A 23,450-nucleotide genomic window follows, 5' to 3' on the forward strand; every position below is an offset into this window, starting at 1 on the left:
TAACTAAGATAGACTCTCACTGGATTAAAGATTTAAACTTAAGACATGAAACTATAAAAATACTAGAAGAAAGTATAGGGAAAACACTTGAAGAAATCTGCCTGGGTGAAAACTTTATGAGGAGGACCCCCTGGGCAATTGAAGCAACATCAAAAATAAATTATTGGGACCTGATCAAACTAAAAAGTTTCTGCACAGCCAAGAACACAGTAAGTAAAGCAAGTAGACAGCCCTCAGAATGGGAGAAGATATTTGCTGGTTATGTCTCCAACAAAGGTTTAATAACCAGAATCCACAGAGAACTCAAACATATTAGCAAGAAAAGAACAAGTGATCCCATCTCAGAGTGGGCAAGGGACTTGAAGAGAAACTTCTCTAAAGAAGACAGGCGCATGGCCTACAGATATATGAAAAAGTGCTGATCATCCTTAATCATCAGAGAAATGCAAATCAAAACTACTTTGAGATATCATCTAACTCCAGTAAGATCAGCCCATATCACAAGATTAGCCTAGAGGTGCTGGCATATGGATGTGGAGAAAAGGGAACACTTCTACATTGTTGGTGGGAATGCAAACTAATACGTTCCTTTTAGAAAGAGGTTGGGAGAACACTTAGACAACTAAAAATAGACCTGCCATTTGATCCAACAATTCCTCTACTAGGTATATATCCAGAAGACCAAAAATCACACTACAACAAAGATATTTGTATGAGACCCAGTTTAGAAGGACACTCTTTAAAGGTGAAGTACAGGCTTTGGAGCAGGCATCCTCCAACTACAGCCCACAGGCCACACGCAGCCCACCTAGGACACTTATCCGGCCCGTCGGGTGTTTTTCCACCGCTGCCTGTACTGCTTAGCAGTCGACTTGTCCCGGGGCCCACAGTCCGGCCCTCCAACTGGCCTGCTGTTTATAAAGTTTGAGGACCCCTGCTTTGGAGGAAGTGAGAGTTCAGATCCTTCTTCCACCCTCTAAAGTATGTAATGATTCAGGAGACCTCCTGTGAGGCTTGCTGGTGAACACAGGACTCACAGGCAGGCGTATTCACAGGCAGCTCTGTGGGTGAGGCCACCTCAGTTGTCCTCTAATAACTCACCCCTGTTGTGGGCTACTTTCTAGGGGCTCTGGCCTTGTGTAAGTGGTGGTGAGGGAGAGTATGGTTAAAGTTTAAAACATCTTTAAAACCTTGCCTAGCCACATTCTGATTGGATTCTTTTGTTGTTCTGTTTCCCTGTTATCTAACAATCCTTAGAAATCAGACTGTCCGAAAGAGAAGCAGCAACGTGAAGAGGACAGTCCTGCTGTCAACTCCTCTTTCCACACATGCTGGGTAGAGTTCCTCTTGCTTCCCCATTCCTGTAACAGCTGCTGTGCCCTGACTATGCCCTGCCTGGCACCACCCCTGACTGCGTTCAGGTCTAGTTAGATGGCGAGTTCCCTGAGGGTGGAAACCAAGACCTCATCTCTAAATGACTCCTTCACACACGGTACAATGCCTGCACACAGGAAGAGAGTCCCCAACATAGGGGTGTACCTTAGGATTTTTCTACATCGTGATGGTACAAAATCCATGTGCATTTTGTAGAAACCACACTTCAAGTACCCACAACCATTCTGTTTTTCACCTTCAGCATGATGCTCAGTAAATTACAGGAGATAGCCAACAATTTATTATAAAATAGACTTTGTATTAGATGATTTTGCCCAAATGTAGGCTAATGTAAGTGCTCTGAGGGCAGTTAAGGTAGGCTAGGCTAAACTGATGTTCAGTGAGTAGGATGTATTAAATGCATTTTCGATTTATGTATTTTCAACTTACCATTGAAAATCAGGATGTAAGGCCACACCTGTACATAATGTACATAATGTACATAATGGCTCACACCTGTAATCTTAGCACTCCAGGAGGCTGAGGTGGGTAGATTGCTTAAGCTCAGGAGCTTGAGAATAGCCTGAGCAAGAGCAAGATCCATTTCTACTAAAAATAGAAAAACTAGCTTGGCCTTATGGGCTGTGGCAGGCACTTGTAGTCTTAGCTACTTGGGAGGCTGAGGCAAGAGGATCACTTGAGCCCAGGAGTTTGAGATTGCTGTGAGCTAAGATGATGCCACAGCACTCTACCCAGGGCAGAGTGAGACTCTGTCTCAAAAAATTATTTAATTAACTAAATTAAAAAAAAAAGAAAATGAGAATGTAACTCTATTGTAAGTTGAAGAATATCTGCCTACTCACAGTTAATATTTGTGGAGGTAGCAAAAAAGCACATAGGCGTAAAGATTAAGTATTTCAAAAAGGCGTAAAGATTAAGTATTTCAAAAAGATTTTATTAAGAGATATCTTAGGGCGGCACCTGTGGCTCAAAGGAGTAGGGTGCTGGCCCCATATGCCAGAGGTGGCGGGTTCAAACCCAGCACCGGCAAAAAACTGAAAAAAAAAATCATCAAGAGATATCTTAGACCAATACAATATTCCATTTATTTAAATTTAGAGGCCAATAAAACTGGACATTTCTTGGACTACCTAATAGGCTTTTCTTTTACTACAAGAGTTTTCAAATACTCAGTTAACAATGCCTGAGATAGAATAGGATTTGTTAGTTCCTTTTCCTTTATTCTGGGGACCCTTTGTATGGTGACTTTTGTGCAACTGATATTTGCTACCTCCGTTTAGATTTTAGTCACTGTTTGACTCCAAATATTTTGTATGACAAGACCAAGTGAGGATCACAAAGGCTCAAAATTAACAGAGGCATCTTCAAACAATTTCTTCCTCAATTAAATTGCAAGGCGAAGTATGATGTGGAGAAGACATTATTCTAAGTTTTATTCTTAGCAAGTTTTCTTTTTTTTCTATGTCAGTTTTAGTTTTGAGAAAGTTTTTATTTAATGAAAGGTGTGTTGGAACAGGGGTCAAGGGTACAGAGTCCCTGCAGATAATTTGATAGGGTGAGAGTCAGGTCTATGTTTTACTGCCTCTTACATCTTATTGATCAGGAAGCGGCTGCAAAACCTTGTCTTAATCCAATATTTACCATCGCCATTCTTGATAATGTAGTAGCAGAACATTTTATGGTTTAATTGTACAAAATGTATTCAGAACAATTACCTTGTCCTGGATGCTACCTTCTCCTCTTCCTTAGAGCTCTCCTGGAATCCCAGAGAGTCATCTTGTCGCCACGCTACCTTAGTGCTTCACGTATCATATCATGGTAGAAGAAAAATGACCATGGAGATGTGGGGGTGTCAGCTCTTCCTCCCGTGGACCTGCATGGGCTCTGTGGGTCTGCGCCAGTAGAATTTGGGGAAGTGATGCTGGGCCTGTTTCCTGACACAGGCTTTAGGGCCTGGCAGCTTCTACTTCCTATCTCTTGGGACACTCATTCTAGGACACCTTAAGACATCCAACTAACGTGAGGCCACCATAGTGGAGTGAGCACCCGAGGAGAAAGACACGGAGATGCCCAGGCAGCCTGTCTCGGTCAGCTTGAGCTACTACAGTGGAATACTAGCCTGGGCTCACACAGCATTTGTTTCTCACAGTTCTGAAGGATGGAAGTCCCCCAGGGTGGCAGCATGGTCAGGTTCTGATGAGGATGCTCTTCCTGATTTGTAGATGACAGGTGTCTCTTTCTAATGAAGGCATTAATCCCATCATGAGAGCTCCACCTTCACAACCTAATTACCTCCCAAAGACCCAGCATCACAATACCATCTCTTGGGGGCTAGGATTTCAGCATATGAAACAGGGTGTCCATGGCATAGCCCCTGTCTTTTAAGTCATTCCAACTGAGGTCCCATATACTGTGAAGCAGAGGAGAGTCATTACTGCTGAGCCCTGTGTGAATCACTGATTTGTAAGGAACAGAAATGACCATTCTTTTTATTATTTATGTATTTATTTACTTTTTAGAGACAGAGTCTCACTTTATCATCCTCGGTAGAGTGCCATGATGTCACAGCTCACTACAACCTCCAGCTCTAGGGCTTAGGTGATTCTCCTGCCTCAGCCTCCCAAGTAGCTGGGACTACAGGCACCCGCCACAAAGCCTGCTATTTTTTTGTTGCAGTTTAGCTGGGGCCGGGTTTGAACCCACCACCCTCGGTATATGGGGCCAGCGCCCTACCTAGTGAGCCACAGGCACTGCCCATCATTATTTTTATTTTTAAAAAACTGTGGTAAAATAGACATACAATTGCAATCATTTGTAAGTGTACAGTTCAGTGGCATTAGGTACATTCTAATTGCCGTGCAACCACTATCACCATCCATCTCCAGAACTTTTTCAGTTTCCCAAAGTGAAATTCTGTACTCATTAAACACTAATTCCCCATTTTCCCTCCCCACCCCCTGGCAACCACCATTCTGCTTTCTATCTCTGTGAATCTGACTACTCCAGATACCTCACGTAAGTGGGAATCATACAGTATTTATCTTTTAGTGTCTGGTTTATTTCACTTAGCATAGTATCATCAAGTTTCACCCAAGGTTCATTCATATATTAGCTGTAGCATGTCAGAATTTCCTTCTTTTTAAAGGCTGAATAATATTGTCTCTGTATACCACTTTTTGTTTATACATATCCATACACCCATTGATGTTCATTTGGGTCCTTGTCATCTTTTGGCTCTCGTGAATAATGCTGCTATGAACATGTCCATGTTAAATATCTCTCAGCGACCCTGATTTCAATTCTTTTGGGCATATACAGAGAAGTGAGCTATTCATGATCAGATGGTAACTCTGTGTGTTTTTTGTTTGCTTGTTTTGAGATAGGATCTCACTACATTGCTCAGGCTGGTCTTGAACTCCTGGGCTCATGCGATCCTCCCACTTCAGCCTCTCAAGTTGTAGGGACTTAAGCATGTCCAGCTATGTTTAATTTTTTTGAAGAACCTATTGTTATTTTAAGCCACTAAGCAGTGAGGTGGTCTGTTCCTTAGTAACAGATAACCAAGAGTCTTCAGCCGCACCTTGTATATTTCTACCTCTGTATATATTGTGCCTCTTTTTCTGTGTCATTAGCATATAGCAGAATTCCTGGAATAGCTTTGGAATCTTATAGTGAATGGAGAGTTTCATAACCACAGGTGTTATTAAAAACACAGGTGTTATGTGGCTTAAAGGAGTAGGGCACCGGCCCCATATGCCAGAGATGACAGGTTCAAACCCAGCCCTGGCCCCAAACTGCAAAAATAAACAATAAAAAAACAAACAAACACTTTTCCATTGTAAAGTACAGTAGACACTGACCAATCATCATGGACAAAGGCAGTAATGTTGTCAGGTCAAGAGGCCCCACCCGGGGCACTACCTCTTAGTTGCTGGACTGTGGAAAGGTCTGAGGTGGTGGTGGGCCCAGCTGCCCATCTACTGACAAGGGCTCTGGCTATTGATCAACAGGTAGTCACACTGGAGCAGACGCAGAGTGCCAGCCTTGTCCATGGCACCTGTGAAGAGGCAGGGAGCAGGCAGCCCCTCTTACAGACACTGGGAAGGGGAAAAAGTGAATTTTCAAATTTTTATTTATTTATTTTTGAGACAGAGTCTCACTTTGTTGCCCTCACTAGAGTGCTGTGGCATCCTCAGTCTCCCAAGGAGCTGGGATTACAAGGAGCCCACCACAACGTCTGGCTATTTTTTGGTTGTAGTTGGCCCAGGCTGGGTTTGAACCTGCCAGCTCTGGTGTATGTGGCTGGCTCCCTAGCCGCTGAGCTATAGGCGCTGAGCCAGGGAAAAAGAATTTAATAGCTTTGTTCATGACTAACAGGCTCTTCTGCTCTTAACAGCTAGACACACTTTCCATTCAAGGCCATTGGGAAGCAACAGGGACAGGTGGCTGTCCACCAGGCAAGACGTGTTAGGTTGGCAGAAGACTTTTTACTTACACTGAGCTAAACGTATTCGTCACCACTGTTTTGAAAGTTAAGGAGGATTTTCTTGGAAATTAATTTAGAATATTTCAAATCAAAACACATTCTTAGAGTACTGGAGAGAGTGTCTCATTAAACTTTGTCAACCACTGAACAACAATGACACAGAAACTTCTGGGGCAGACCATTCAAATCCAAGGCTCAGGCCAAGGGGGTAGTTCTAAGGATAGCCAGCGGACACTTTCCTTAAATATCTATCACACGGGAAGCTCAGTTCAAGGGCAGTTAACTGCCAGAGACAAACAGCTGAAGACAAACATTAAGACAACCCTTAAGAACTTGAAGTCGTTTTATATACACGTGTGGCTTGTTTTTAATAAATGAAAGCTTAATGCATGTGAGCTGGATTGGTGTGTTTGGTGCTTATAATTTTGATAGGTGGGGGTATTTTGTTTTCTCCTTCATTGGCAATAAAGTTCCAGAGCCTCATCTATACCCCCAGCTGCAACTCTTGTTGGAATGCTCCCTGGAAAAGAATGAGGCAAAGATAGCAGAGGCTGGAGAAGCCCTTCTCATGTGCCCTGTTGCTTTGCTGTGCATTTCAACTCCTCACGTTATGTATGTTTCTTATGTAAACACTGTAGAAATAAAGGCAGAATTTAAATGGTTTTTTGAAGTATCCTGAGTCTTTTTCAGAAAAGATACCCTTACAAAGAACACTGGTTTAGGCAAAAATGTGAGGTCTGCAAACTATGTTCAGCTGATAACAGCCTCTCCCTGGTTAGAGTTTATTCTAGGAAAGCTCCAGTGAAGAACAGCATTTCAGGGACAACAGCCCCCCAGCAAAGACAGATCTTGTAAAGATACAACCAAGAAATGGCTAATGTTGGAATTTAACACTTTGCCATTGCTTGCATTAAATAATTTTCAGTTTTTCAACATTGGGGGAAAAAGTAAATGCCCACCTATGCAGAGCAGGAAAGTCCTCCCCTGGTGTGCTCCAAGGTGTAGAGCTCTCTACAGCTGTAGATGAAACCCCCCTACCCCCTACCTGCCATCCCTGCCTACCCTGAGATGCACACTGAGGCCAGGAGAGCCCTGACCTGGCCAGACCCCAGTCTGACGGGATGGAGACTATTTCAAAAGAATCAAAATCAGCTGCTGGAATTTGCAGAAAATTCAGAGTGGGCAATTAAGCGGTCATTTTGGATCCAGGTCCAAGCCTCTACAGAAAACTAACATGTTGCTGTCCTCCGTCCCCAGGTCACAGCCAGCTGCGAGGAGTACAGAGATGCTCAAACAATGCTTGGCTAATAGGTGGCAAGCCCAAGGCCAATATCTGAGCCCTCCAACTCCCACCTTATTCCAGGTTCAACTAAGATGAGGGCACCTAGTTAGGAATTGCGCTAACAAGGAATGGGTAGAAGTGTCTTTTCTGCTTTTAAAATAACAATGTCATGATTTCATGCCTGACAACAGAATTTATACTGTCTCCTTCTGCTTACAGAGGAACTGAGATGAACCAGAGGGAGGAAAGTAACTGAGAGAGGCAGTTCTTCTAAGCATAATTCTTTCCTTTCAGTGACCAAATCTGAACATAGCGGCCCCCTGGACCCTCCTCCCAAGAAGGGGCCTGACCTCAGATAAGGAGCTCGAGTTCAGCTGCATTTCAGCCTCCCCTGCATTGCTGCCCGTGAGCAGCAAGGCTGGCTCTCAGCTCTTGAGCAGAGCATGTGAACTACAGTTCCGCGCCTGCTGACAAAACTCTGTGTTATAGGCCCAAGTCCCTGTGGCAGTAACTGCTTATTAGTGGAAAAGAAAATTCCCAAGTAAAGCACGTCCAATCATTTATTTTAACAAAAGATTTACTTGAAACAGGTTTGCGGAGACATACACCAGTCAACAGGATTGATCAAAGTCACAATTACTAAATTCTCCAAAAACCTCTAAAAATACAAGTAGATGCCCTTCATTTGTATTCACTCCAGGAGGGATCCCGGCTCCCACTATAATGTGCTGCTGTAATTTAACGACCATAGGACATTAATAGGACGTGAAAATGGTAACACTTCTATAGAGGGAGGGAACAAAAAACCCATACGCCACTGAAGCGCTCACTGCTCTGCTGGGAGCCAATTAAACGTGCCCTACAGCCCTGCTTCCCTCTGCATAACCAGATTAAAACCTCCCATCACAAACAATATTTAAGCAAGCCACGCAGATATGACAGCAGACAGGAGAGAGCACATGACTTTGCTCGCATGAGAAAGACAACACCAAGCTGTTGCATTCAAATGGCAATTTGGTGACCCGCAGGACTGGTGGCCCCCAGGCCCCTGCAGCCGGCCAGGAAGGCTCAGAGGGCAGCAGCATGGCACGTCCCCAAACGGGGCCTCACAGGCAGCTCGGGAGGCCGAGCGGGACAGGAAAGTAGGAGTTTCAGTACTTACACTGATTTTATTAACAAAAAACTAAAGTATTTACTGGTGCTGGGATCTTGTTGGAAAGATGGAAACTCCAGACAAGAGCAGGTTTTCTCTTTCTGTTTGTTGTTGGCTCACCTGTGACCACATGCCAAGCTATCGCTGGGGACAGGACTGGCTCCAATCCCAACACAAGGAGGTTCACAGGCTGCTCCTTGGGCTCTCACCCTCTTTCCGGCCTGTTCTATTCCACACGGAAGAGCTTACCTATAAAAGGCTCTTGATAAGCTCTCTTGACCCCTGTTTCCTGGGCAGGGTTATTTGGATAGTGCTATTACTTCAACTTTCTTCTTCCTCTCTGTCATAAATCAAAGCCACCTGACACTTTGTTCCTGACTTTTTAAAACAAACAGGTCTCTTTTCTTTCTTTAGCCAGGTCAGAAGAAATGCCTATGGGCTAATCTCGTGAGCATGTTTTTCTTGGTCTAATGCCTGGGAGAAAGAGCAGAGCAGATATCTCAAAAAGCAACTGGAACAAGAGATTGTCATTGGAAAACGAGCCAGCCTGGGTGCAGAAAGAATCCTTCTTTTGTCTCCCTCAGTCGGGAGGGCAGAGGTATTCCTCGGAGGTTAACAGCCTCGGATCCTAGCGGGGTGGGTGAGGGGGAATGCGCCCTTCTGTCCTGCTCCCATTTGTTTGCACCTCCTGACTATTAAGGTTTATGTTGGCTCAGTACCCATTCTTCTCATTCAAGATTTCATCCCACATTCAGAAATCGCTTATGCTCAACAAATGGAGAGCTTTAAACAGAGCACTGGTTAGATGCTGGACATTAAATAAAGCACATGCAAATTGAAGGGGAATGGAAAATCGTACCGTTGGACAAGTGTGGGAGGCAGAGGAAAAAAAATAAATGAAGGGTACGACACATTAGGTATTCTGGTCTATTCCTTTCAAGAATATGTAGTGATGTCATTATGTGGAGTCTTGGCTCTCACCTCAGAAACCTTTCTAATGGTCTTCCTTGTCCTTCAGGATGGAAAAATGGCTCAGATGAGGTTAAATAAATTTCTCGAAGGCTGTATTGAGACAGATAACTGCCCTGAGCCACTGAAGAAAGAACAAAAAAGCCACTCTTTTTTTTTTTTTTTTTGAAGGGAAGGGACTTAATTTTAACTATCCCCATCATCATGTTAGCTCATTTAAACATTTGTATGAAGAAAGTGTTTCATGAGTGTGATAGGGGATGCTATCTTTGGACTTAAACTGATAGATAAACTCATTTCTTTGCCACGGTATTAACTCAGGCTCTGTCTAGCCACAGTTTCCCTGTTCACAATTTTTATGGATCCCAGGAGATGAAGGCCACATTTCAAATGCTGATGCTGACTTGCTCTTTGAATTACTTTGGGACAGTGACCCTGGGTAGTAACTCAAGCGCTGGCTGAATATGTGCAGTCCTTTCACAAGTTCAAAACCAAAGACTACCATAGCAGAGTTTTGTAAACTTTCTGTTTAACTTACAGTTTTAAGACTTAAATCCCTAGGAACAGAAATATCAGACAAAAATTTCTTTTGTACGGTTCAAAAAAACCATTCAACTTAGAGCCTGTGTATATATGTACACACACACATACATACACATGAGTTTTCAGATATTAGTTACTCAGACTCAGGGGGTTTTTTTTCCTATTATTCACTGCTTCTTGACACATCACTACTGATTTTCACTACCAGCTCCCCTTATAGTAAGACCTGAAGCCCTGTCAGGGAAAAGAAAATGTCAACAGTTCTCAGCCGAGCTCTCCTGAAACCCAAGTTTGCTTCTTAAGATACGCTTCTGCAAGTGTTAAAGAAACCGTCTCTCCTTTCTCTGGTACCCAGGTTTTGTAGTGTTCTGGTCCGAAAGCTCATCCTGCTTTTGTTTTCACATGTGCACGTGTGTATAGGGAAATGGTTACAAACACAACCTTGGTCAGGAAACCCAAGTACTCTGCACAGAAGACAGCCACAGCAGCTCCACTGTCTACCTTTTTATGAAGCCCCTTCCAATCAGCTTACATCTGAAGTGTTACTCTAGAATGCCAAACAGAAAGGGGGTGTTATGATGCTCTCCCCTCCCTCATGGCACATGCCAGTGTGCACAGCAGAAACCCAGAACTAAGTTCAGAGCATGGCTGGTCTTTTCCTTTTGCAGTGTCAGCCAGAACAGAGCAGAGACTCAGAGAGGAGTGGGCTGTCCATGGGAAGCACCAAGGGTTGGCCTGGTTGGATCCTGCCCATTTAGCTCAATCCAAAATTAGGCCCTGGAGTGTGGAGTCTGACCTGCCAGCCTGTGAGTCACTTGCTGTGTGGCAGAGTGACAAGTCCCATGTGGCATTTCTCCTGCTGAGCTGACAGCCAGGGTATGCGACCTAGTCCAATACCTCCCACCCTCTGCTCCCTGGGGAGGGGTTGTATGTGACACTCTGACCTCAGTTTAAAGATAGAACAAATGAAACAGCCCCTGAGTCAGGCATGGTCAAGTATTATACATCACACATAGTGACAGCTGCTCCTCCTAGAAACCCATTTAGTCATCTGGCTGTATGAAAGCCTAATCACATGACAGGATAAATATATATCCCTCGTAATGTGTTCTTCTGTGTGAATACTATAGCAAAAACTAGTCCGTCTACTTCTCAAAAGAATGGGAAAATATACCTGAATGCTCAAATCCAGAAAATGTGAACTGTAATGTAATAAATAAACAATCCTCCAACCCCCAAACAAACCTAAACCCACATTTTCATTTACAAATCTGATTTGGAAGGTTTCAACTTCAAGACAGAGCTAAGTGTTTGACAAAGAATTGACTTTTAATTCACTCTTTCCAAACAGGTTTAGTTCCCCAGTGAAACAAAATAGTTAAGATGCCTAATGGCATTCAATTCCGTTTTTAGTTTCTCCTCTGTATTTTGGCCATCATCTTTCTGGGTGTGCAATAAAGACATACACCTTGGTTTATTGTGTTAATCACAGGCACATTTTGTGTTCTAACTCCTGTATCACAGTTCTTCAGAAAGGACAGAATCTTGCTGGGTGCTGTAGTATTTTTTACTTATTTTGCTCTTGTATTTTAGAATGTTTTCTTCACCTTGGAGAGAAAGAGATACCCATTTTTTGAGACGCTATTGTTAATTGCACTGTTCTGTTTCTCCTCAGCCTTCTCAGCAGCCTGGTCACCTCAGAAGTGAGGATTAGTTTTCCTAGTCAGTGAAAATTGTATTCTACATTATTTCAATGCCCGGTGAGCTGTGGATATTCTGAAAGTGAACAAAAAACAAAGTGCACTGCTGTCTTCCTCTGTTAGCACGACCATCCTATGGACTATGGCATTTCAACCAGTGACAGCTGCCCAAAAAGTATTTAAGCCATCCAAAAATCTAGTTTGGCAAGCAAAGCAGAGCAGAGCAGAGCAGAGCAGAGTGCGCAGCAGGCTGGCCGTGTATTAGGGGCTCCGGAGCTCACTGTCATGCCTGAGGGTTCTGTCCAGATATAGGACTCTAGCTGGGAAAGGCAATGGGCAGCACTTCCTTGTCTTAGAATCCAGGACACTGTATTCAGAAAGGTATCCAAGCTTAACACTGATCAGACAAAGAGAGGAAACCACATCAATACTAACAAAAATGTGTTTCCATGAAATGCTTGCAATTCATTTCAATTAAAACTGCACACCCCATCCAGGGCTTGTTGAAGCTCCTATACACACTAGGCTGATTGTGACAACCGTCTGGCTGGGCCTTAGGGCTTGTTCAGAGTTTCTATGGAGACCTGGCAGACAATTCCTGTGTCTTCCTCCCAGTGACCCTGTGCCCTTCCTTCTCCCTTTGAGGACTTCTGTGGTCATCACCTCCACCTCCCTCAACATCTTATACCCTCCCGACTGGCTTTACCCATTCTCTGACTTGACAGCTACAGAGTGACAGACGTGTCACTTCACTGTGTAGGTATGTCATAAATTCATTCATTTCCCAACAGTAAAAATCCAAAATGTGCTCTGAATCCTAAGAAAACAAGCATGGGTTCTGATTTAAGTGGATGCCACGGGCCCAGTGGCTGGGAAGTTGGGAAATGGGGATTCAGAGCCTCACCACGGCCAGGAGTGCTGCAGGCGCTCTGCCTCACCACGGCCAGGAGTGCTGCAGGTGCTCTACCACACCCTGGCCCACCCTGTGCCCTTCTCAGTAAAAGGCAGATAGACATTTAGAATATGGTATATGTCGAATGGCTACATTTCTTTTCTTCAGTTATAGAATGAAAAATAATGGTGGAAAAGGGGTTTCTCGCATCTCTATTTGAATCCGCAGTGAAAGGAGGAAAAGTGCAGATTTGGGCTGGTTGCCCACCAGCGGCCATGCACTGGGCACAGTGGCCAGCCATGCAGAAGGTCTGGGAATGAGGCAAACAGGACAGCAAAGGCAGGACCAGGCTGATGGCACCTGGAAATTGGGTGCAGAGGACTTGGTTGAGATATGGATTGGTTTGTCCTGCTGGGAATGTGGCTAAGAGGTTCAAACAGTGTTCTCAGGTTGACCACCCAGATGCAGAGTTTTGCTATTTCACTGCAATCAAGAAGTTTATGCCAATTTCATACAAACAAAACAGGAATCAAAGCACGAGAGCAACCTGCCTGAAGTGAAGTTTGCATGCTGTCCACTGGCCCCAATCTGTGAGTTAACCAAACAGGAAGTTAAGTGTGGCCCTCCCCAATTACATGAGATGGGGATTTGCACGCAACATAAAACTCCTTTCCCTTTCTCCCAGAACAACTAGCACTGATGTTTAAATACTCGTGGGACATAATGTTTTTAATTTCACACCTCACAGAGCACAGTTGAATGCTTCATAACAAGGTAAACAAAAGTTAGGCTATGCACTGCAGACTAACTGGGAGGGAAAAGATGGCTTCCTTGTGGTCCGTGCTCCGGGTTTGCAAGGGATATGTGTTACTAACAAACTGCTTGGCTAAGGCCACAGAAATGTGTTTTCCAGTGGTTTGGCTGCTGACACCGGTCCGGTCTCTTCTGATGAAGATGTGTTAACACTGGATGCAACAAACTGAATCTCTTTCCTAGGATGAGCCAGGAAAACACAAGTCTTATTTCTTCTTTGATTTCTTTTTGGTGGTGTCATAAGAACGGACTATTTCTTCCTGAGTAACAGCTCCGTGTTCTTCTTGGGAAAAAGCATACCCATCTGAAAGAGAAGCACACAGGAGGAACTGGTTAACTGGAGAACTGGGGACCACACCGGCTTAGTACAGGCTGCTTTCCCAGGTGCACACAGGTGAACAGCCTCCACAGCCTTGGATGAGTGGAGGCCCCAGACGAAGAAACCTGTGGCCAACAGCGTGTTGGTGGGCTGAGGCCTGACGGGGCCCAGTGGATCTGGTTGCTGATGCTGAGGCAGGAAGGGCTTTAAAGGGCAGGTTTCCTCCTCTTGGGGTTGTGGCTGAGCTCAGCTAGGGAAGCACTTGCAAAGGGGTACTGGCCGTGATTCTACTTTCCAATCATTCATCAAAGAGAAATGCCCCTCTGCCGGACACTACAGGCCAGCTAATGTCAGAGCTGCACATATGCTGGGGAAACACATGCCGTGTCAACAGTGGAAGTTGGCAAAGTGCCCATGATGCTTCTTTTAACGTCAGACTAATTTGGACTGTTAGTAAGTCATCAAAGAGGTCTGTTTACGTGTGAATTAGTGATTAGATCCATGGCCACAGAAAGACCGCTCACAACCAGTTCATCTACTACTAATAAAATAAACGACAGAAACACTGACTAAACACTATGTGCATGAGGCACAGTTCCCCATTCCGTTTACAAATAGCCTCTTTGGTTTTCCCAGCAACACCATGAGATGTATGATTGTATTCTTCCCACTTCACAGATGGGAAAATTGAGGCAGGAATTTTGTGACTTGCCCAACATCACACATGTGGTGTGGCAGGGCTGGGCAGCAAACCCAGGCAGCATGCCTGCCAGGCCCATGCTCTCCTGCATCTCCAGCTATGACTGAGATTTAGCAATCAGAAGCCCAGAGTGGGGCTTTGCTTCCAAATGGCCCTTCCCACAAGAAGGGCAGTTAAAAGACTCACCCTCTTTGGCTAACCCCTCTGTGTCACGGGTATGGGAAATTCCCATGGCTCAGTTACACATTCTGGCCCAAAGACTGATAATCACAACCCCATTGTATGTGTGTTTCTGCTTTATCAATGGAGCTGTTCATTCACTGTCATACTCCTTAAAAGGAGAAAAAGATGTCAAAAATATGCCCATGGATCAGGTCCCGGAAGCTGGTTTAATGTTCTAAGACATTTGGCTTAAAAGGAAATTTTCTAGGGTATCAAGACATAACGATAGCAATGTATAAAAGTCTTTGTGGAGAGGGAGAAGAAGCAGACACTTCAAATGAAGATGCCCAAGCTGTTTGCTTACTGTGTATGTGACCACTAACTGACAGTACCAGTGCTTGGGCTGGCTTCCCAGCTCTTCTGGAGAGCACGCCTTCCCACCACTGCCCAGGGAAACCCATGGCTCAGGTGCGCCATCCTGGGAGGAAAGGGAGGTGGCCTTGGGGTTGACTGAGCGCACAGGGGCTGAGCTGCCTCAACCAGCAAGGCCCAGGGGGAAAGAGATGGGTCGGAGTGATAGCAGAGCACTGCAAGTGGGGTTGCAGAAGTACAGACAGGAGTCTTCCATAGGGGCTTCTGTCTCTAGCAGAGCAAAACCCATAAACCACGAAACCCCACCGTGTGGTAGGCATGGTAACAGGTTTCAAGTGCAGGCAGGTCCCTGAGTGGGGAGGCAGGAACCAGCCTGGAGGGGGAGGCTCCCTCAGGGTGAACGTGCTCATTCATTTGTTCTGGCTCTGGGCCCACCCCTGGTGCACTTGAACTTCCTGAGGATGGCTTTCCACACAAGATGGCTTTAGAGTCTTCACCCGATCTGCCAACCACTGAAGAGCAAATGCCACCACTCACCTCTGTTCCCTTGAGAACTTCTGGATTTTAGCCAAGGGGCTTGATCAGAGATCGCCAGGGAGAAGGAAACTTCCACTGCCCCTGGCTTCTGCTTTGGCAGAGCTGCCCCAACCTTCTGCCTCCCTCTGGTGACCTCTGGCTCACATACCTCCCGTCCCAAACCCCATACAAGGTCCTCTTTGTGAAGCATTTCCACTGCAGTCCAAGAGGAGACGCCTTTCCTTGGGATGTTTCAAAGCAAAATCCAGCAAATAACACTGTCTCTTCTAGTAATAAGGCTGTGTACCGTGTGGTCAACTTGGACAATTTTCATTCTCTGGTCTTTTAAAAAAGAATGTTTTAGGACACACCTGGTGTTCTCCTGAGGGCCCAGGCAGCTGCTGTCTTGGGATCTGGTGTGGCTGCTGGGGAGGAAGACCTGCCATGGACTCTGTGGCTGCTGGGTACTCAGAGGGATATACCACTGCAGGGTTCTGAGTAAGGCCTGGTTGCCCCAAGCAATTGGACTGCTCTTTATAAATACTTCTGGTGGAGGATGAAGGCCTACGTAGCTCTCCACCCTGCAGACAGCTTTGTTCATTTGCTCAACTTTCATCTTGGATCCTGGGGCCCAAAGGACCGCAAGCTGGGCAGGGGCCCTCTAGCTCTAGCCCTCCTTCTGGGCTTCCAGGCACTCTTGTGGCCAGCCACTCTCAGGCTGTACAATCCTCTCTCCCTCCTTCAGTGCTAATTTTACTCTGCACCAACAGGGAAGGCCTCCATCCATGCCAGAAAGGAAAAGAAGCCTATCTCAACAGTCAAATACATCAATTACTCACTATTTTTTTTTTGGGGGGGGTCTTTGTGTTGTGAGGGTTGGGGGTAAGGGATGAGGGGGATAAGAGGACTGAGTGAGACATAAAAATAACATTGTTTGGGAGTGTCCTTCGGGGAAAGGTATCTTACCTTTTAAAATAGTCTACTGCATGCTCAAATGGGTCCTGTTTTTTATCCTAACATACCTGCTGGGGAACCAGTTCTGGAGGCTTCTTCAGCTCAGAGCTGTATTACTTCCTTAGTTTACATTAGTGCCACTGCCACAGGGGCCTCGCATGGAGGGAGTGGGACAACCCAGCCATTCTGGGTTGGGAAGGGTTTCCAGGTTGCCCTCAGAAGTGACAGAGAGGCGTGTCCCTCCTGGTCCTACTGCAGACCTTTTCTCCCAGGGTAAGTGGAGCACCCAGTGGTCACTGCCAAGTGCTTCCCCACACCCCAACATCTTCTAGCTGCACCTACCATCATGTTTCCCAAATGCTATGCTCCAAGATCTCCTCAACCTTAACTGAAAATTAAGGCGGACTCCAACATTCAGGAATGAGAGGAGGATGGCTTCTTAGGTTTATCCTTGGTGGTGGTGGTTGTTGTCAGTGGGGGTGTCTTCCCAGGTTCAGATAAAATATTTTCCTCTTATTAAACAGGGCTGGTGGGAATTAGCTCCTTAATGGAGAAGTTTTTTTTTTTTTTGAGACAGAGCCTCAAGCTGTCCCCCTGGGTAGAGTGCCGTGGCATTACAGCTCACAGCAACCTCCAACTCCTGGGCTCAAGCGAGTCTCCTGCCTCCGCCTCCCAAGTAGCTGGGACCACAGGCGCCCGCCACAAAACCCGGCTATTTTTTGGTTGCAGCTGTCATTGTTGTTTGGCGGGTCCGGGCTGGGGATTCGAACCCGCCACCTTAGGTGTACGTGGCTGGCGCCTTAGCCGGGTGAGCTATAGGCACCTAGCCAATGGAGAAGTTTTTGTGGAAACAGCAATGTAATCACTTAGCCTACTTCTACCTGCCCAGCCTCTGCCCACAGCCTGACAAGAGGCAGCTGGGATCAGCTTACCAGGTTCTGCCGGAGGAAGACTGAATGGTTATTTGAATCCATATAGGGAGCTCAGGGGAAGCCTCCAGCGCTTGCATCTTCTATGTTCACTCACCCTGCTGGAAGTCCTGAGAGACCAGATGGCCTGGAGGCTACACTCTAGGGAATTGCCTGTGACTTTCCCTGGCTGGCTTCCTAAATACTCAGCCAGCTACAGCCAGAATCCCAGGACAGAATTGACGAAGTGGACAGAGATGAGAGGATAGATGACTTTCTTAACTGTTTTTTCTTCAAGTAGAACATTTGGTAAAGTCCATAAAATCATGTCCTCTTTTTTCACTAATTTTGGATTAACACCCCCTTAAGTAGCATTCCTTTGAATTTAAGCTCTGATAGCATCTTAATAAAACTAGCAGGTTACTGTCTGGAAAAACATTCTAACAGCCACAGAAATTGGGAAGACCATGGGAAGATGAGGAAACCAGACTGCCAAGGAAATTCAGGTCTTGGTTATGAGTATCAGAGGTTGGTGGCTCACAGGAACTGTAAGTCCTACCAAGATGAGAGTTTTCCTGTCCATTTTCCTGCACAGACCTGAAGGAAAGTCAAAGGCTGAGACAAGCTGTGCAGGCCTTGTACTCCAGGACTAATCCTGATCACTCAATGTTTCCTCCAGTTGGTAAGGACAGAAATATCTGTTCTAGAACTGGCCACTGAATGTTTTTTTCATGCGATGTGATTTCAGAATCTTTCACATTTCTTATATTTATTTGTTCAGGAGTTTTGTTTTTTTTGTTTTTTTTTTTTGCGCTTTTAAGATACTGACTTAAGAAAAACACCGAGTAGGTTGTTTTAAGATATTTACGACTCTCCCATAAAAGTTCTCCCTTGGTCTTTGATCACTGAGGGCTCTGTGTGTATGTATGTATGTGTGTGTTGTATACATTTTGTGGTTACTTTGAACCTTTTATCAGAGAAGATGTGTGGCCCCAAAGAGTGAACCCCATAGTGCTGGGAATCTGCAGGTGTTTTCCGGGTGCCTGGTGTACAGAAGGTGCTTTACACACAATGTCGCAAAGACTCACAAGGAATGTGTGGGATGTACATTACTATGATTCTGTTTCTTTTTCCAGAGAAAATGGCAATTTAGGGAAATAGGTAAGTACCTAAAGTTATTCAGCTAAGGGAAGAATAATAAACTTAACATTTAATTGGACTCTTTATATTGCCGGGGCACGATATAGGCACTTTGTATATGTGGACTCATTTACTTCTCCCCATGAATCCCAAGTAAGTTCTCACATTACCCTCATTCTCCAGACATAGAAACAGAGAAATGAAGTATAATAACTTGCCCAAGATCACAAAAGGTGGCAGAGCAGAGTCATGACCCAGGCAGCCCTGCTCCAGAGTTGGTGCCCTGCAGACTGCACTCCTTGGAGTTTTCCATCAAACCTCTCAGCTCGAACCTCTCTCTTGGGCCAGCGTCCACGGCTGTGATCCAGAGTCCAGGGCAACGCTACTGCCCTGAGCCTCTGCTTCTGCTTTCGGGGTGGCACCACCCATCTCCTGGGGTGGTGGGAACTGAAGGACAGAAGCGTGTCAGTGCCTTTTCTCCCATACGAGAAAGTGGGGAGTGGGAGTGGATGACTCCTACCTCTCCCTGCTTTACTAACAAAGTTTCACAGAGAGATGGAGCCCAGCTGAACTCAACAGCACTAAATGTATGGTGATTCTTCTTTACTTTTCATGAACTGGTTTTTTTTGTTTTTTTTAACCGGTTCCTTCTAAACTCCTAAGTCCTCAGAAAGGGAAAGGAAAACAGGGGGTGGGGTGTGGGAGGAAGACATGATGTGTGTGTGTGTGTGTGTGTGTGTGTGTGTGTGTGTGTACGAGGTGGAAAGAAGCTGGAAGAGGCCTGGCCCCCTGCAGCTAGGAGGTGCATGGCTGGGTTGTTAAACAAAGGAGGGGATGTCTTTTATAGTCTCTACATGGGGCAGCCTTCCTGGGAAAAGCACAGGTTTTCTCCCTACTGACTGTCATTGTTTCAATTAATATGGCAATATTACACAAAACAGATCATACTGCTACTTTAGGGCAACAATTTAAAAGTAATATCACCTCAACTTAAAAAAAATCCTCTTGGGAAGCTGACAGAATGCTCTTCACTATATCAGGAGTTTAAGTTTAGGAATTTTGTCATTGGAGTATCTGCCCGGGTCCCAGGGAATTAACCTATATTCAAGTAGCACTTGCCTCAGGCCCAAAACAGTTTCAATTCCAAAAGTGTGCATCTGGTGCTGCCTCGACTACCACCGCCAGCCCTGGCTACTGGCCAGGGTCTCCTGCCCAGAAAGGGACAGCAGCTGCTGTCATACTCACGAGGGACAGACTGCTGGATGGAGCTGCCTCGGAAGAGGGTGGGAGGTGTCTTCCGACCCAGCCTCTTGATCAGGCGATCCCGCTCGTTCAGCCTGCGGGCAAAGCAAAGAGTCAGTTTCCCCACTTAAGCACAACTGAACACAACACAGGAGGATTCGGGAACGACTTAAGTTTTGAAAACAAGAAAGACCAGACATAGGTGGGGTGGGGTGGGCTCCTCCACGTCTCCGAAGATGAAGACGTGGTGTTTCACAAGCAGTAGTTGTTTACAGAAGATGCTGTCGCGGCCCCTTGCTGCTGCTCCCCGGTTTATGAAAGGGCCCTCCTTCCATCAGTCCTGCACCCAGGCTTCCAAGCACTGCCCTCCTCCTCACTGAAGTGTACAACAAGTGGTACACTTTTCATGCCTGGCAGAACCCCAGGCTTCCCTCAACACTTCTGTGAGGAATGATTATGTTTCTGCAGTAAATGTCTCAGCCTTGCTGCCATCTGCAGCCCCACGCCCTGCATGGGGTCAGAGCCCCACAGGGACCCCATGGGACCCCATACAGAGTCTGGCTGCTTCTTCCCGAACATGATGCTTGTTTTGAACCCCAAGGCCAATGAAGATGAGTTTTCTTCTAAAACCTAAGGATGAATGCTTGGGTTCCACAATCTCACGACTAGGTCTATATCTAGAAGGAAAAAAAATCATTTTATCCTAAGGACATATGCACTCAAATGTTTATAGCAGCTCAATGCCCAGTTGCAAAGAGGTGGAAGCAACCCAAGTGCCCATCAACCTGGGAAGGGATTAATAAACTGTGGTATATGTATACCATCGGCTACTATCCAGCCACAGAGAAGGTGGAAAGTACATCTTTTGTATTTACCTGGACAGAGTTGAAGAACATTCTCCTTAGTAAAATATCTGAAGAATGGAAAAGCAAGTATCCAATATACTCAGTACTAATTTGAGTCTAGTAGATGAACAACTATAGCCCCACACGAGAGAAAACCACAATTAAATTCAAGAAAAAGGGAAGTGTGGGAAGGGGCTCAGTAAGCTCCCACCCAGTGGGTACAGGGCAGGGGTATAGGGCACACCTCCGGGGTAAAGGACTCAAATACGACTCCGACTTTTCCTAACAGATGCAAACAGTGTTACCTAATTGTATGTACCCTCATATTAATCTGAAATAAAAAAAGTTTAAAAAATCAATGAAACACAGGGTAAGATGCTCTCCCTGCCTATCCTGAAAGTATTCCTTCTAAGGCTGCCACTTCTGTGAAGACATATGGAGCTGCCTGGGAGGATATCTGTTTATTACTACAAACCAAAAGGGAGCGCTTACAGACCGTCCTGGCAGGCCCGAGCGCGTCGCTCTCAGTATCAGGACGCCATTTTGCTTGGCCCAACAAGAGGCTTCTGGTGTATGGGAGTTTGCTGATGCCCCCCAGCCCACCATGGGCTGAACTGTGTCTTCCTCTTCCCCAATTCATATGCTGAAGCCCAAACCCTAGCACCTCACAATGGGACTATGTCTGGAGATGGGGTCTTTAAAGAGGTAATCAAGGTAAAATGAGCTCATTAGGGTGGGCCCTAATCCACTCTGACTGGTGTCTTCCTATGGGGAGGTTAGGACACAGGTAGGCACGGCTGGAAGACCAGGCAAGGACACAGGGAGAAGGGGGCCCTCTGCAAGTGAAGGAGAGCGGCCACAGGAGAAACCAGCCCTTTATACACCTTGATTTCAGACTTCTGGTCTCCAGAATGATGAGAAAATAAAACTCTCGTAAGCCCCCAGTCTGAGGCACTTAGTTATAGCAGCTGAGCAGACTAATACACACTAATCTTGCTTGTAGGAATGTGAGCACACACGAAGTTATATGTGAGTCATCGGGAAAGTTTTGAGATACACAAAAACCAAGAAATAAAATCTGTGGGGATGGAAACAAATGAAGCCCTCCCAGCAACACTGACAAGCTGAGCAGATTGGAACTTGGACAGGCAAACCAGAAAGGCCACTGTCAACTGGGTTTCTCAGAAGTGAAATAATGGACCATAACACAGTCTGTTTCAAAACTTCTGCAGTGACCCACATATGAGGCACTGCAAACACCTCCCCACCCCAACCCCGGTCTATGACACCTGAGCCTGAGGAGGCCTTTCCCCTGATCACAGCCCCTCCTAGCTCTCCCCAGGCTTTCAAGACAGGAGGGAGGCCCTGGGGGTTCTTCATGGCTCTTTGAGCTGAAATTCATTTAGGACTGTCTTGGCTGAAATGATAACGTTTAATTCATCAGCAATTAAGGGTGAGTCTCAGCCAGCTAAGCTTGGCCAAATACCTGATGGTTGAGGAAGAAAAGTACTGTTTGGGCTCTTTCACATTTGTTCCTCTTTCCCTTTCTCCCATGGACCAAAATAATCTCCTAAGCCCAGCTAAGTAACTGCCCTGGACTGCAAGGACACACAGATGCCCAAGGAGCGAGCACCTGTGTAGCTGCTGTCCCCTACCATCCACAGCTCCTTGTGCTGTCTGGCTGCGGGGCGAGCTCAGGGAGGGGCTCCTCCTACTGTTGGGGGCAGCTTGCTCGCTGGCCCCATGTGGGGACATAAATAGGACCTGGGAGTGATGCAGGCCTGAGAATTTCCCCCACCCCCCTCCTCCACCCAGGACATCCCAGAAGCAGCTCCCACTGTGGCTCAGGAGAATATCACAGAACCACAGAAGTGGGAGGGATTGCTGAAATCCCATATGCGGGCCTCTCCCAAGGCAGGTGAGGAAACAGGGTGTCCACTGTGCCTGATGACTCTACAGAAGTCACACGGGCCCCTGGGCAGGGCTCCTGTCCACAATCTGTGCTGAGCAGGCACTGCCCTGTTCCCTGTGGAGTATCGCATGCTGTTCTCTCTTCCCTTTTATAATGAAATATAAACAATTTAACTTATTTGAGAGGGTTCCACTCTGTGCCACAGCCCATCCTCTACTCGAGGGGTCTACAGGGCCAAGGAGACATGCTTACCCATGGCCTACTCCTGGTTTCCTACTCAGGTATCTGGAAGCCTGCAAGACCCTGTCAGTGACCTCCACGTGTGCATGCAGGCTAATCCGGTTTCCACTGCCCTGAAAATAGATCATACAGCCAATACAGTGCTAGGCCTGTAGGGGTGGCCAAGGCATGATTTTGCAAGGAGTATTGAAAGAGCCCGAATGTGTGGCCTGTAATGTGCACCCACTTGTGTGCCAATCCCCTCAGAGTGCAGGACAGAGCTGGGGTCTGAAAGCGGGTACCCAGTGAGCTGGTCTTCCCCATGCCCCCATACTCTGGCTGAAGGCTTCCAAGAAGCCAGGAATTACAGGGCATGACAATCTTTATGAAGGTTTCATCATCAAGGCATAAAACTGTTTGTTATCTTGATTTGTAATTGTCACATAGTTAGGTGTGGTAGGCGGCCCCCATCTGTACTCATACCAAGTTCTGCAAACGTCAGGAGTGTGCCTACACGTCCAGATATCATCAAAATAATAAAAAACTCAAATATAAAGTCCCCTCACACTCCCCAATCTTCTTTCTTCTATAAAAACGTTAGAAATAACCTTGCTGCCCATATTTTATACTTTTGGTCCACATATATGCACTATCAAAACACAGTTATGTTTTAAAATATGTGTAAATGGGGTCATTGATGTCATGCTTCTTGTTTATCATACTGTTCCCTTTTCCTTTGCTCTTTTTTTCTCCTTTCTTATTTTCTTATATCATTTGGCTTACAGAAGTATTATTATATGAGTGGCCAAACTTTAGTTTCTAACCTATATATTTGACAAAGTCAAAATTAGAAAACAGTTTTATCCACCTCTTGATACAAAGACTTCCAACACTCAACTCTGATTTCCCCGTGTCTACAATCTGTCTT

General features: G+C 45.8%; 1 protein-coding gene across 2 annotated transcripts in view; it reads right to left on the minus strand.

Annotated features, from left to right (window-relative positions):
• Nucleotides 1–13,133: 13,133 nt before the first annotated feature.
• Nucleotides 13,134–23,450, minus strand: part of ATP8A2 (ATPase phospholipid transporting 8A2) — a 625,592-nt gene continuing 615,275 nt past the window's right edge. For both annotated transcript variants that reach the window (XM_012809508.2, XM_012809509.2), the window contains 2 exons: nucleotides 19,550–19,641; nucleotides 13,134–13,537 (listed from right to left, as the gene is read on the minus strand). In XM_012809508.2, the coding sequence (XP_012664962.1) occupies nucleotides 13,440–13,537; nucleotides 19,550–19,641 (190 nt within the window). In that variant the 3' untranslated portion in view covers nucleotides 13,134–13,439. The remainder of the gene's footprint in view (nucleotides 13,538–19,549; nucleotides 19,642–23,450) is intronic.

This window comes from Otolemur garnettii, unplaced genomic scaffold (genome assembly GCF_000181295.1).
Source record: "Otolemur garnettii isolate 467f Iridium unplaced genomic scaffold, OtoGar3 scaffold00106, whole genome shotgun sequence".
In the NCBI taxonomy this organism is placed as follows: domain Eukaryota; kingdom Metazoa; phylum Chordata; class Mammalia; order Primates; family Galagidae; genus Otolemur; species Otolemur garnettii.